This window comes from Grus americana, chromosome 5, assembly GCF_028858705.1.
Source record: "Grus americana isolate bGruAme1 chromosome 5, bGruAme1.mat, whole genome shotgun sequence".
Taxonomy (NCBI): Eukaryota; Metazoa; Chordata; class Aves; order Gruiformes; family Gruidae; genus Grus; species Grus americana.
This window is the reverse complement of record NC_072856.1, coordinates 27,536,391-27,548,753: the sequence shown is the minus strand read 5'-3', so window position 1 is coordinate 27,548,753 and position 12,363 is coordinate 27,536,391. Positions and strand designations below refer to the sequence as shown.

The 12,363-nt window shown below is 47.5% G+C and overlaps 1 protein-coding gene across 2 annotated transcripts; it reads left to right on the top strand.

The window, feature by feature from the left end:
• The first annotated feature begins 1,950 nt into the window (after positions 1-1,950).
• On the top strand, positions 1,951-11,997 carry F2 (coagulation factor II, thrombin). 2 transcript variants are annotated; one of them, XM_054826366.1, is made up of 14 exons: positions 1,951-2,094; positions 3,034-3,197; positions 4,205-4,229; positions 4,437-4,487; positions 4,991-5,096; positions 5,176-5,306; positions 6,986-7,282; positions 7,639-7,752; positions 8,040-8,166; positions 8,669-8,836; positions 9,160-9,333; positions 9,499-9,677; positions 11,224-11,294; positions 11,710-11,997. In XM_054826366.1, the coding sequence occupies exons 1-14, from the start codon at positions 2,016-2,018 to the stop codon at positions 11,851-11,853; spliced, it is 1,830 nt and encodes a 609-aa protein (XP_054682341.1). In that variant the 5' UTR covers positions 1,951-2,015; the 3' UTR covers positions 11,854-11,997. The 2 variants fall into 2 exon arrangements, with proteins under 2 accessions (XP_054682341.1, XP_054682340.1); XM_054826365.1 differs by having other exon boundaries at positions 1,952-2,094; positions 2,971-3,197.
• Positions 11,998-12,363: the final 366 nt, after the last annotated feature.

Below are 12,363 nucleotides of genomic sequence, written 5' to 3'. Positions count from 1 at the left end.
TATCCCCTTTGGCCTTTTCATGTTATCCCCAACAAATGGTGTTTTAATCGATACTTTACAGAATCTGGGTGCTTTTCTTACTGGGATCCATAATGACCACTTGCACGGGTGCATTACACCTCCATAAAACACAGCAGCATCTGTCTCGCACTCATCACTACAACTGGGGGGTGGGTGGCAGTCTTCCTGCGGTGATGTTTCTTTCCTGCATTCACATCTATATGGGCTTGCTCAATTATGTCTGGTGAAAGCAGCCCTGAGGTCACTTGTCCTGCCTGCAGTGTGAGACCAAAACCAAATTATCGTATAGAGGGTAAAGAAACTGTTCTTGTTGCTATCCTCTTCTCCTCCATCAGCTGAGCAAGGTCCCCTGCTTGCCAGCTGGGCTTACACAAATGTGGGGCTGTTTGTGCCTCCTCCCGCAGCGAGGAGCGGTGGTGGTGGTGGCTGCTGCTGTGTGGGACGGCAGCGGCTCTGATTTCACCACCCTTCCAAAACCTGTTTGTGCCCTGACGCCTCCCTACCTGCGTGCTCCTCCTAAAGGCTGCTTCCTCCTGCCAAGTAACACGGGGTGTTTCTAGGGTTGTGCCTAATTCTGTGTGCACACACTCCTCCACCCAGGTCATCTCCATCCAGGTCATCCCAGCGTTCCTAAAGGTGTCTCTCCGAAATCCAGAGAGGGGTGTGGGTGAGAACAGGAGATACTCTTAGATGAGGGAGGGAGCCTCTGCGACTGCTCTTTGTACCAGTGGCCACAGAGTCATTCCTCAGCCACCCTAATGCTAATATTTGCACTCCTTCTATGGAGATAAACATTACAGATGTATCTGCTGCACGGAGGCACAGCACAAAACATGCTCCCTGCTGGCAGAAAGCACTTTCGTGCCATGTGGCAGTTCCTGAGGCTACCCCCACCCTGCCCCACTGTCTGCTGGTTTCTCACTGTGCCAATTTTTCTGCTTGCTGTAGGCATCATTAGAGCTTTCCCAGCCCTGGTAGCCCAGTTCTTGACTTATTGTCACTCATGTCATGACAGCCAAACTATTCCTGCCTCCCTGTTCCTGGAAGCCCTTGTTTTCCTGGCTGGTTTTGGGCATACTAGCTCCTTGCATGTCAGAGCTTCTGTTTGCTTTTGGATGTACTTTAATACATTCCACTGGTGTGGGAATACAAGGGGGAAGCCCAAACTTCATGCTGCTTCATCTTCCTGCACTCTGCTAGGAACTGTAACGCAGTGGGAAGTACACACTGCCAGTGGCATTGCTGACCTAGCTGGGAGGAAAATTTAAATTCCACGTGGGTTGTCACAGGCACCCCTTCTGCTCCTTGGCATGGGCAAGGGAGAAGGGGGAGACTTAAACTCTGTGTTCTGGTGCCAAAATAGCTGGGGCTGAGCTTGGTGATAACCCCAGGGAGAAAAGATGACTGGACTCTAGGGGGGAAAAACTGGGGGGGGCTTGCAGCTAAAAAGAGAAGGACTGGGGATGGCTAAGGAGCTCTCAAAGCCTTGCTCGTGCGAGGCTGCTGGAGCACAGCCTCCAGGAAGAGTCAGCGGCAGGGACCCGAGCCAGCATGGTGGGGAGGCAGTGATGGTGCCAAGCGCCGCAGGGGGAGCGGAGTGGCGCGGCGGGAGAAGGAGTGAGCTGCTCTGGCTGGGAGCTGGGGGAGAGCCCTCCGTGCCAGCCCGAGTTCTCCCTGTGCCCTGGGAGAAGTTTGCCCTCTCGCTCCTCATGCCGCATTCCCTGTTATGAAATGGGATGCTAATTTTAGTCCTATGGGAATACAGAGACATTTTGCTTGGCTTCCACCAATTAAGTAAGAAAATGAAGATGCCCTGAAGGGAGGGAGAGATGCCAAGAGAGGAGGGATAAGAGGAGCCTCAGTCCCACTGTCCCTGACACACCACGACCTCTGGAGTCCTGTTTCTTCATTCTGGTTCAATATTAACCCAGCGGGGCTGTGACTCCGCTTATTCTGTTCCCTTTGCATTTCCCCTGCAGCCAGGGCCGTACAGCATGGCGCACAACAAAACCAGCGTACTGAGGGGCCTGCTCTTTTCCAGCCTTCTGCATCTCACGCTGAGCCATGCCGAAGGTAAGACTCAATGGCACGGGGAAAAGGACAGTACCAGTGGGTGACAGGAGGAGGAAAGATGGGATTATTTCTTTCCAGGGGTAAAGCTGGTGGCAGGTTTTCTTGATAAGGCAGGAGGACCTTCTAAAAGCTTCAAGGTGGGAGTGAAAGGGTGCTGAGCGTGGAGTAAGCATAGGGCTTTCCTGCACAGGAGGATGCAGCAGCACCCAGCAGGAAAGGCTGGTGACAACAGCTCACTGGATTTTGTGGGTCACCTGGGAGAAGGTGGGGAAGGGGAACGTGGCTCAGACCAGGACCTTGTGTAGCACAGCTGTGGGCTTTTTTTGGGCTAGAGTTTCTCAGCTGGCCTGGGTGGCTGCAATTTTCCATTGCCTCCCCAGGTGTCCCTTATCTAAACTTTAGGTCATATGCAGCATGCAGCCTTCCTGCTTACTGCTCCTTCTCTCTTATCCTCCAATTCACCTATATTTTCTTAATATAAGGTTAGGTGCTCTCTGACCTACTGCTGTGTGGGGGAAGACCTGTTTACAGGTCTCAAATCGGGGTCTCTGAACAGGAAGACGGAACCAAGTTGTGCCTGTCGCACTGGTCTGAGGTTGGCGAGACACAAATAGAGCGGCTGGCAGGGAGCAGTAGCAGGCTCCAAGCAAACAAGCCTCTACCTAGCTGCAAACGCTCCGAGCAGCTTTGCCGAGGATAGCAGAGGGTTCCTGCCCCTTCTGTTGCCAGCCCCGACAGACAAACTATAGAGAGCCTGCTCTGATCATCAGGTGTGGACCTGACAGGGCTTCTCTCTGTATGGTGCACTGGGGGAGGTTGGGCTGTGGGATCATCGTGTCAGCTGTGTGATTTTTTTTTTTTTTTGAAAACTGCAAGGGGAAAGAAAGGGGCCCTCCCACTGTGAACACCCCTTTGACTGGCAGTGTTCTGACCCGGTAGTTTTCCTGGAAAAGGGGCAGGCACTGTCACTGCTCAAGCGCCCACGACGTGCCAACAAGGGATTTCTGGAAGAGATGCTTAAGGGAAACCTGGAGCGAGAGTGCCTGGAGGAGACGTGCAGTTACGAGGAGGCTTTTGAAGCCCTTGAATCCACCGTTCAGACAGTACGTACAGGGGACACGGGTGGTCCCGAGAAATATTCCCTCAGCTGACCCCTGTAGCGGGAGACCAGCAGGTCGCACGCGCAGCCAGGGGCTGGGGTTGTAAGACTCAGTTCTGTGATACAAAGATGAGGCTGATGCATGCGTGCCCCAGGGAGAGCTCAGGCTTCCTGAGGGAGTTTCCCTCCTGAAGCCGCTCCAGGGAATGCTGCTCAAAGCTCAGGCTCTTTTCCCTCCCTACTTTAAGCTTGAAGTGAAAAGGAGAGAGTCGTTCCTCAACCATCAGTCCGGAATTGATCTTCCACTAGTTCAGCATGGTGCTGCGCACTTTTGAAGTGCCGCAGCCCCAGAGACTCACAGAAGAGCTGGCTTAGCAACCAAACACGTAGTGCAGGTGCTTCAAGCTCCTTTGAGCTGAAGCTTTTGCACAGCCCACCCCTTTCTCTGGCTTCCAGACTCACTCGCTCAGCTAAATTTGTTCTTCATCCTTCTGGGGAATGCTCCTAGCTCCAAGGCTAGTATCAGAGCTGAATTCCACGCCCGAGAATACAACAGTAAACAGATGAACCCTTAGGAGTCTAAGCCAGCAAGGTACAACCTCTGCAGAGTTTTTCCAAAGCAAATACAGCAGAGGTGTAGATCCCAATCACTGAACAATACCTACATATGATCTGTAGCCTTAGAAGTTCTAGGTTCAACCCCTTGGACCTCTGCACTGTGGCACAGGCTCTGCTTCCTCTGCAGACTGATGAATGTTGTAAGCATCTTTGGTCTATTTTAGACACAACAGTACTCCCTCCATTCCTGAGTCTGATGATTGGGACTGTGGTTTTATGTCAGATTTTTTGTTTTGTTGGACTCTACAGTAACTGACATCAACAGAGCTAGGTTAGTTTGTTCCATTTGTTGTGATGGGGCATTCTCTTACTGGTTTGAATTGCAGTAGTTAAGCAAGGTCTAATGTTCTGTGTTTCTACTCTTAAATATATAATTTTATTTTATTTTTACAGGAGGCATTTTGGTCAAAATACCAAGGTAAGTTGCTTCAAGCCCTGCAGGTGCTCTCCTAGCTCTTAGGATGCACTGTCCCATCCTGGAGAGATGGCTCCCTACCCTCTTACAAGAACTTACTTTCCAGGACAAAGCACTTGTGTTTTGTCCCTAGATGATAAACTGGTTCAAACTATGATGCTTATTTGGATTCCTTTCATATAATGCATTTCTTTCTTCTTATTTTGCTAGTATGTCAGGGCATGAGACAGTCCAGGACAGTTCTGGATGCTTGTCTAGAAGGTAAGAAATTCATGTTGACCTCAATCTCCCAGATATAGTGAATGCCAAGAATTTGCTTCCTGCAGAGTTTGTAAGGAAAAAAAAAAAAATCTAAAGTTGGTGAAGCCATAAGATTAGAAAGAAAAATAGCGGGAGAGGAGTTTGAAATTCCTCTCTTCCTCTTTATTTCCCCACTAACCATTTCACAACCAGCCTAACTCCCCCCTGGAGACAGCATGGGGTAGATGTTCTCCCTGTGATGCAGTCAGGTGTCCCCAGGCCCAGTCTCTGCTAAGGGCTCTGACCTGCGCCCACAGCCAAAGCAAAGCACAGAGCCTCAGGGTGAGCTCCCTCTGATGAGGCAGAGGGAGCCTCTTGCTCTTCCCGCCCCATGAAAAGGATGCCTGTGCTTGTGTTGGCTCATACGTGCAGCAAATATTACAGGGATTTGTGGGATGGTACCTCTGGGCTTGAAAAATGCAACGACCCTTTCCCTGGCCTACACTGTGTTGGGATTTTGACAGGTAACTGCTCTCTTGGTCTGGGCCAGAATTATCGGGGGACAATTAGCTACACCAAATCAGGGATTGAATGTCAAGTGTGGACAAGCAAATATCCACATATACCTAAGTAAGTTCATCTCCCACACACCCCTAAAGGGTTCTCCAGTGTGTCCTTCCTACGTAGCCTAACCGTCTTTTTCTCATAGATTTAATGCCACCATTCATCCCAACCTCATTGAGAACTACTGCAGGAACCCAGACAACAACTTAGAAGGTCCATGGTGCTACACCCGAGACCCAACGGTGGAACGGGAGGAGTGTCCCATCCCAGTGTGTGGTACGTATGCCTCAGCAAGCCCTTGGCTGGCAGGGAACTCCGCACTGAAACCCATACCAAACGTCTCAGGGAAGGGGAGGGGGTTAGGAGGGAGGGATCTTACATGAGCAGAGAGCAGTTGGAGTAGAGGAGCTGGGTCTTAAAGGGTAAAGGAGCTGAGGAAGAAGAGTCACTAAATTGCCCACACAGCTACTTCAGCTAAATTCCTCTAATGTGCTGTTTTCTCTAGACTTCCTTAATCTAGATCTAAGTTAAATCTGGTGTCAGCAGTTCCCTGGAATCACCTACAGTTTTGCCAGTCAGGAGCACCCCAAAATCCTGGCTCAGCTGCCTCTAATTTGTGACAGCAATGAGTCATACTGGTTTGGGTTTTTTTGTTTGAATTCCCACTTTTAGGACAAAACCATTACAGCTTGTGCTTGACTGCCTGCCTTAACATTCACTCATACAGAGAAGTGCAGTTTAATACCCACAATCTCAAGAAAAGAGAAGATGCCCTTCTCTTATCGCACTTGACAGGATGGAGAACCATCCCTCTACACTTATACCTTCCCACTTCTCCACGATACAAAGCTGTCTCCCCCAGGGCTTGGCCTCCATCTCAGAAGAACTGGTAGAAAGCAGAGAACTTTCTCACAGCAGAAATTTCTCTCTGAAAAGTAGAGACCAGAGGCAATGACTCTTATAAGTGAAAGTCAAGAGGGGTCAGCAACCATTTTGACCAAGGGACGTTCTCAAGTTTTAAAAATCATTAACATTGTCCTGGTCTGCAACATGGCAAACTGGAAAGAGGTACTGCTGTGCTTTGGGGTGATCAGGCATCTCTACCATCTCTGTTCACTAGTTACTTTCTGACCTACAGTAGCCTACTGCTACTCTTGCACAGATAGAGCAGGACTAGAAAAGCCTAGGTTTTGTGCACAGTGACTCACGTCAACATGAATGCGAAGGAAATCTCACACAAAAGCAGCCTCATCAGTTAAGGTGAATGCTACTTGCTCAGTGACTGTTGTGCTCCGGGATGAGTAGCGAAACAGACGGTCTTTCTTCACATGGAGATTCCCCCAGTGCACAAGAACGCAGCTTGAGGCCAAGCAACTGCTGCGGAACAGATTATCTGGTGCCCACTCACTCAGGAAATGCTGCTTCAAGCTTGTAGCCATTAGGACGCTTGCAAGAAAAAGCATGGAAAGTCTGGCTGGAAAATTTTTTCCCATATCATTAGATACAGAAACATTGGCAAAGGTTAAGTTTGCTATTTTAGTAGCGTATCACTGTAAAAGGCTCCCCCCCCAAAATGGCCTAGTTACGCATTAAAGAAAAAGGCATTGGAGACTCTCACACAGCAGCATTATGATGCCTGAGGCACCTACCTATCCCTTAGGCTGGGTCTCAAAGATAGCCCAGAAAGGAACACAACACTGTCCCTCACCTCTTAGCGGCAAAGAGAAGCGTGAGGAGTAGTGCCAACCTCCTCTTAGTCCTGTTGAAAGAGCCACCTCTGACACTGCAATATTGTCGAGGGCCACCATGTGCATGGGAGCACCATGGGAGCTCCCAAACGTAACAGGATGCCCCATGGAACTCTGGGCTTTAGTAAAGGGGCTCCAGTGCTATTTGATAACAGTACTTCTAAGTGCAAAGCTATGGCTTACCTCACAGCTCTCTTGTCTTTCCAGGTCAAGACAGGACGACAGTTGAATTCACTCCACGAGTCACAGCACCAGCCCCAGTGGAGCACTGTGAACAAGAGAAAGGCATGCTTTACACCGGGACCCTCTCAGTCACTGTGTCTGGAGCTAAGTGCCTGCCATGGAACTCTGAGAAAGCCAAAGAGGTGCTCCATGGAAAACACATCGACCCAGACGTGAAGCTGGTGGAGAATTACTGTCGGAATCCTGACGGAGATGATGAGGGTGTCTGGTGTGTCACAGATGAACCACCCAACTTTGAATACTGTGATCTGCACTACTGCGGTGAGAAGCCTGCATTGGTTTGGGTAGACACATTTGTGAGGCAGTGGCAAACAATACAGTATGTAGGACTAGGGTGAAGTGCTTGCCCTGGGAGGCACAGACAAGGAAGTACATGCACCACGTATACGGAAGTCCTGTTTGTCCAAATATCACGTTTGCTAACCTGTTACATCTCTCAGGTGTTCTCTTCTCCCTGAAAACTCTCAATGGTGGACAAGGAACATTAAAAAGAACAGTGGTTGTAAAACAGCATTCCTTCATCAGACACACTGTGAGCGGAAAGGAATATCTACATTGCTGATAATTATGGAATGCAGCTAGGCCTGTTACCATGTTTGTCTTTCTGTGTCTCTCAGACAGCTCGCTAGAGGATGGGAACGAACAGTTGGAGGGAATATCGGGACGTTCTACCCTTCCTCAAGAGTTCAAAATCTTTTTTGATGACAAAACTTTTGGTTTAGGTGAAGCAGGTGAGCAAAAACTCTAGATACAGCATCACAGTTCATAGGAAGTCCCCAGCTTCTCCCCACAGGGCACTCGCCGTTCCTCAGAAACACCAGCTTGCCAAATGCTTTCAAAAGGGGGGGGAGATATTTAAATTCCTTGAAGGACCCTCCAAAGTCAAGCTCCAGTTATGATCATGGAGGTAGTAAGCACTTCCTTCCTAGGGTCTTCAAGCTTAGCATGCTGACTGCAGACAACATTTTTCCTCTGTGAATCAGGCAGAGTAACAAAGCCAGATTGCCTGTTTTTTCAGACTGCGGCACTCGTCCCTTATTTGAGAAGAAAAAGGTAACAGACAAAAGCGAGAAGGAGCTGCTGGAGTCCTACATGGGAGGCAGAGTTGTGCATGGGGACGATGCAGAAGTTGGCAGTTCCCCCTGGTAAGCGTTATCTTTGCATAGTCCTTCATGGGGAATTGTGTCTCCCTTCAGTTCAAGCAGGGGAAATAAAAGGGCTCTCCCATCTCAGGCAGCATGCGGGCATTATGGCTTCTAATCAAAACTACTCCAAGTAGTTGACAGAGCAGTACCAAAATAGCTGGAGAGAAACTCTCCTCTTGAGCCAAGTACGCAACTGCCTGGGAAAGCAAGAGTACTGGTGTGGTTCATCTTTGTCTCTTCCTCTTCCCAGCTTTGCTGGAGCAGAGAGGATGAGAAACCCCTCCAGGTGACAGAAAGAGGGTAAATGGCCTACTACATAGAATATACACACCCAGGGAGACTTTTGCTGGAGAGCCACTTATGCAGTTGTCTTTGTCAGTATAGCGCAACGCTCTTCCCTGCTCATGGCAAATTTTGCTCTTTCCGCGTGACACCAAGGTGCAGCTAGCCAGCCAGCCATGCTGTTAGTCCTGCTGAGTCTTCCTCCCTCCTTGTCTCTCAGGCAGGTGATGCTCTACAAAAAGAGTCCTCAAGAGCTGCTGTGTGGTGCCAGCCTCATCAGTGACAGCTGGGTCTTGACTGCTGCTCATTGTCTTTATTATCCACCCTGGGACAAGAACTTAACTACAAATGACATCTTGGTGCGGATTGGCAAGCACATAAGGGCAAAGTAAGAGTCTAGATGAAGTGGGAGTGAAATAGTACTTGAAGAGGAAGGCTGAGATACAACAAGGTTGGGCTATTGTTCAGTATCCAAGGAAGCATACGTAGCCAACATCATATGCCTCACTAACAGCATCTAATGGAGCTGTCAGTTGCCACTCTTGCTGATCCTAAAGGTTAAAGTGAAAAGGAGGGCAGAAGGTCTAAAGGGGCACTCCAGAGTAAAGACAGTTATTGCCTCAGAGTACAAAGCACCCGAGGATATCATGAACCCCAGAAGACTCTCAGTTGCTACTGTACGGTGAGTTCTTTCCTTCATGACTATTTCAGATATGAAAAGAATAAAGAGAAGATTGCTCTGTTGGATAAAATCATCATCCATCCCAAGTACAACTGGAAAGAGAACATGGACCGAGACATTGCACTCATGCATTTGAAGAGACCCATCATCTTCAGTGACTACATCCATCCTGTCTGCCTGCCTACCAAAGAGGTTGTGCAGAGGTGAGGAGACTGTCCCACAGTCTAAAAATACAGGCTACAAAAGCCACCTTTGGGCCTCCAAAAAAGACAGAAAAAAATGCCTTATTTAGGCTGTTTGCAGCAAGAGAGCCAGGCAGGGGAAAGCTGTTACAATACACTTGATAATATTCATGCTTTCTTCTGCAGGCTGATGCTGGCAGGTTACAAAGGGCGAGTAACTGGTTGGGGAAACTTGAAAGAAACGTGGGCCACCAGCCCAAGCAACCTCCCCACAGTTCTGCAACAGCTCAATGTGCCGATTGTAGACCAAGGTACCTGCAAGGCATCTACCAAAGTTAAAGTCACTGACAACATGTTCTGTGCGGGTAAGTAGCTCTGGAGACACCAGGCCAACTTGCCACACAAGACAAGGGCTCTGAGCTCCTGGCAGGGCTCACGCACCAAGGTTACTTTCTGATAAATCTGCAGATGCCCTCCATAAAGAATAACTTACCTATGATATGAACTTTTCCAGCTCTCAGAAAACATGACAGCTGGAAAACGTAAAGCTATGAATCAAGTTTGTTAACACCATGCCGTCAGGCTAACTAGCCTCTGCCATACTGCTTGGTATCAACAGCTGTCTGAGACCTGAACCCATATAAAATTGTCTTTTGACCAGTATATGGAACAGTTCAGTGACTTCCTAAATTAAAGGCCACACAGTTATCCTACTCAACAGCCAAACAACCCCTTCTTCTCTACTAGCTTCTCTCAACCTTTTGGAGCCTATTCATACTTATGCCCACAACTTCTGTGGCAACAGGCTCCACAGATTAGTTAGGTATGTGTGAAAAATGCAGTCCCTCATGTTCTGTTGAACTTCCTGTCTAATAAATTTGAAGAGGTACTCACACATACGCAGGGGAAAATATTTCTTCTCTACGTTGTATGCTATTTTATGGACCCTTTATAGCTCTGTCATTTCTCTTCCAAGCTGAGAAACACTTATTTAATCTTTCCCGATATAGAAGGCATGATAATCCTTGTCGTACCTTTCTAAATCTCTTCTGGCACTATGCCCTTTTTGAGAGAATAAAGGTTAACACAGAATTCAAGATATAAAGAGACTGTGGATTTATGTAGTGGTTTAATACTTTCTGCTGTATTCTTCATTTGTGCAGACTTTATCAGTTCCTACAAGCTAATCGCCAATGATTTTTGACTGAGTTTGTGCTGTTTGCATCTAACAATGTGTATGACTGCTTGAGTTAGGATGGAAGCCAATTTCACAAGTATACTGACAATACAATGTTCTTATGGTTTCTTTTTCTAAACAGTCTTGAAAATTAGCTGAGATGCAGACATACAGCAGAAAAGGGAGACATGGGTGATGGCAAAATGCAAAGATACTGTCTAGTTCATCAGGAATTAAAATGAAATCCCTTTCCTCTTCATAGCGAGACTATATGAAGACAGTTGAGGGGGAGAAAGAGCAGAGCCTGCAGAATGACAGGAAGGCGCAAGTGAGGACAGCAACGTTTCCCTATAGTAAACAGAATTAAACAGAGTACATGAAATATTACACACAGAAGTTTCCAAGACAAGAGAAAGGCACAGTAGCTCAAGCTACAGGAGTGAACACAGTGGCAGCAGACACCAACAGCAATTCTGATGAAAGAAAACAGGAAGGAGAGCACAGAAGGTAGAAGAATACAGTGGATTCAGGAACATTGCAGAGGGAAGCAGAGCTAGCCATTTTACAAATATAAAAAACAGAGCAGTTTTCTGAATTTAAGTCCAATAGTTGGCAGAAGCAGTAAGCAATCTCATGGCTCTCAGAAAATTTATGCAGCAATACTTCAAGGAAGAGATGGCCAACACCAGCCACTCCCCCTACAGTCAAATGTCCAACTTTCTTCTTGCCTGTAGGCTACAGTCCCGAAGACTCAAAGAGAGGAGATGCCTGTGAAGGGGACAGTGGGGGACCTTTTGTCATGAAGGTATGTTCAACAAGTTCAAGCTCATAAAACATACAGAGCAAGGTTGGTACTATGCTGAACTTTCAGAATAGTCTAAAATAAACAGCAGCAGAGATGGAGACTGCTGAGTAGCAGAAGCAAATCCATCTCATGCCCAAGCTGAGCAACTGGGCTGAATCCTGCAGTCATCCAGTCCCATTTCTGTACTGAGTTCTCAACACAAACAGCAATCAGCTGCATAATGCATGAGCGATGGCCAATACTCTTAAACCTCTAAGTGAGAGGAGACAAAAATTACTCCAAGCAGCTATGTTATCTAGCAGATGCCAGTCTGAATTCCAAAGCAGTATCCATCACTAACCAGACTGGGGGCATACAGGGCTTAGATCTGGAAGTCTCTTGCTCCTTGTGCTAATCCCATTTTCCTTTGCTTTAGAACCCAGATGACAACCGTTGGTATCAAGTGGGAATAGTTTCATGGGGAGAAGGCTGTGACCGAGACGGCAAATATGGATTTTATACTCATGTATTCCGCCTGAAAAAGTGGATGCGAAAAGCCATCGAAAAACATGGGCGATAGAGGAAGCACTTACCCTTGCTTGCTCCCAGTTTTGCTTACGATGCTCCACTTCTAAGAGAGAAGCATAGAAGATCCTGAAGTTATATCCTTACAACTCGACAAAGGAAAAGTGTTCTCCCTTGAAAATAAAAGTTCTCAAACCCATCTTCTTCCTTTCATTCATGCTGAGTTTAGTTGCACTTGAATCTAAGCCATCACGGTAGCCAGGACTACCAACGGAATGGCACAAATTGTTCTGCTAATTACCTGTTGTGCTTCAAACAAATTCTTCTCCCTTCTATCATCTATAATTATCGACAGATTTTAGACCTCAGATGATGGCCTCAGTAAGCATGATTGTGCCCTCAGGCACTATTTCCTCCCTTCAAGTCAACTTACTTTCTGTTTTAGAAACTGAGAGAAGAACATGCTGGAGACAATCACCCTACAGTAACTGTGGCATTACACAAACAACCAATACCAATGTCAAAAATAAAGCAACTATGACCTGTTTTGCTAAGACAGACATAT

Excerpts from the sequence above, each read along its gene's own strand:
- F2 (XM_054826365.1), top strand. The coding sequence starts at position 2,016 with ATGGCGCACAACAAAACCAGCGTACTGAGGGGCCTGCTCTTTTCCAGC. Across the intron at positions 2,095-2,970 it reads CACGCTGAGCCATGCCGAAG|GGGAAAGAAAGGGGCCCTCC; the intron begins GTAAGACTCAAT and ends GAAAACTGCAAG. Across the intron at positions 8,837-9,159 it reads GGCAAGCACATAAGGGCAAA|ATATGAAAAGAATAAAGAGA; the intron begins GTAAGAGTCTAG and ends TGACTATTTCAG.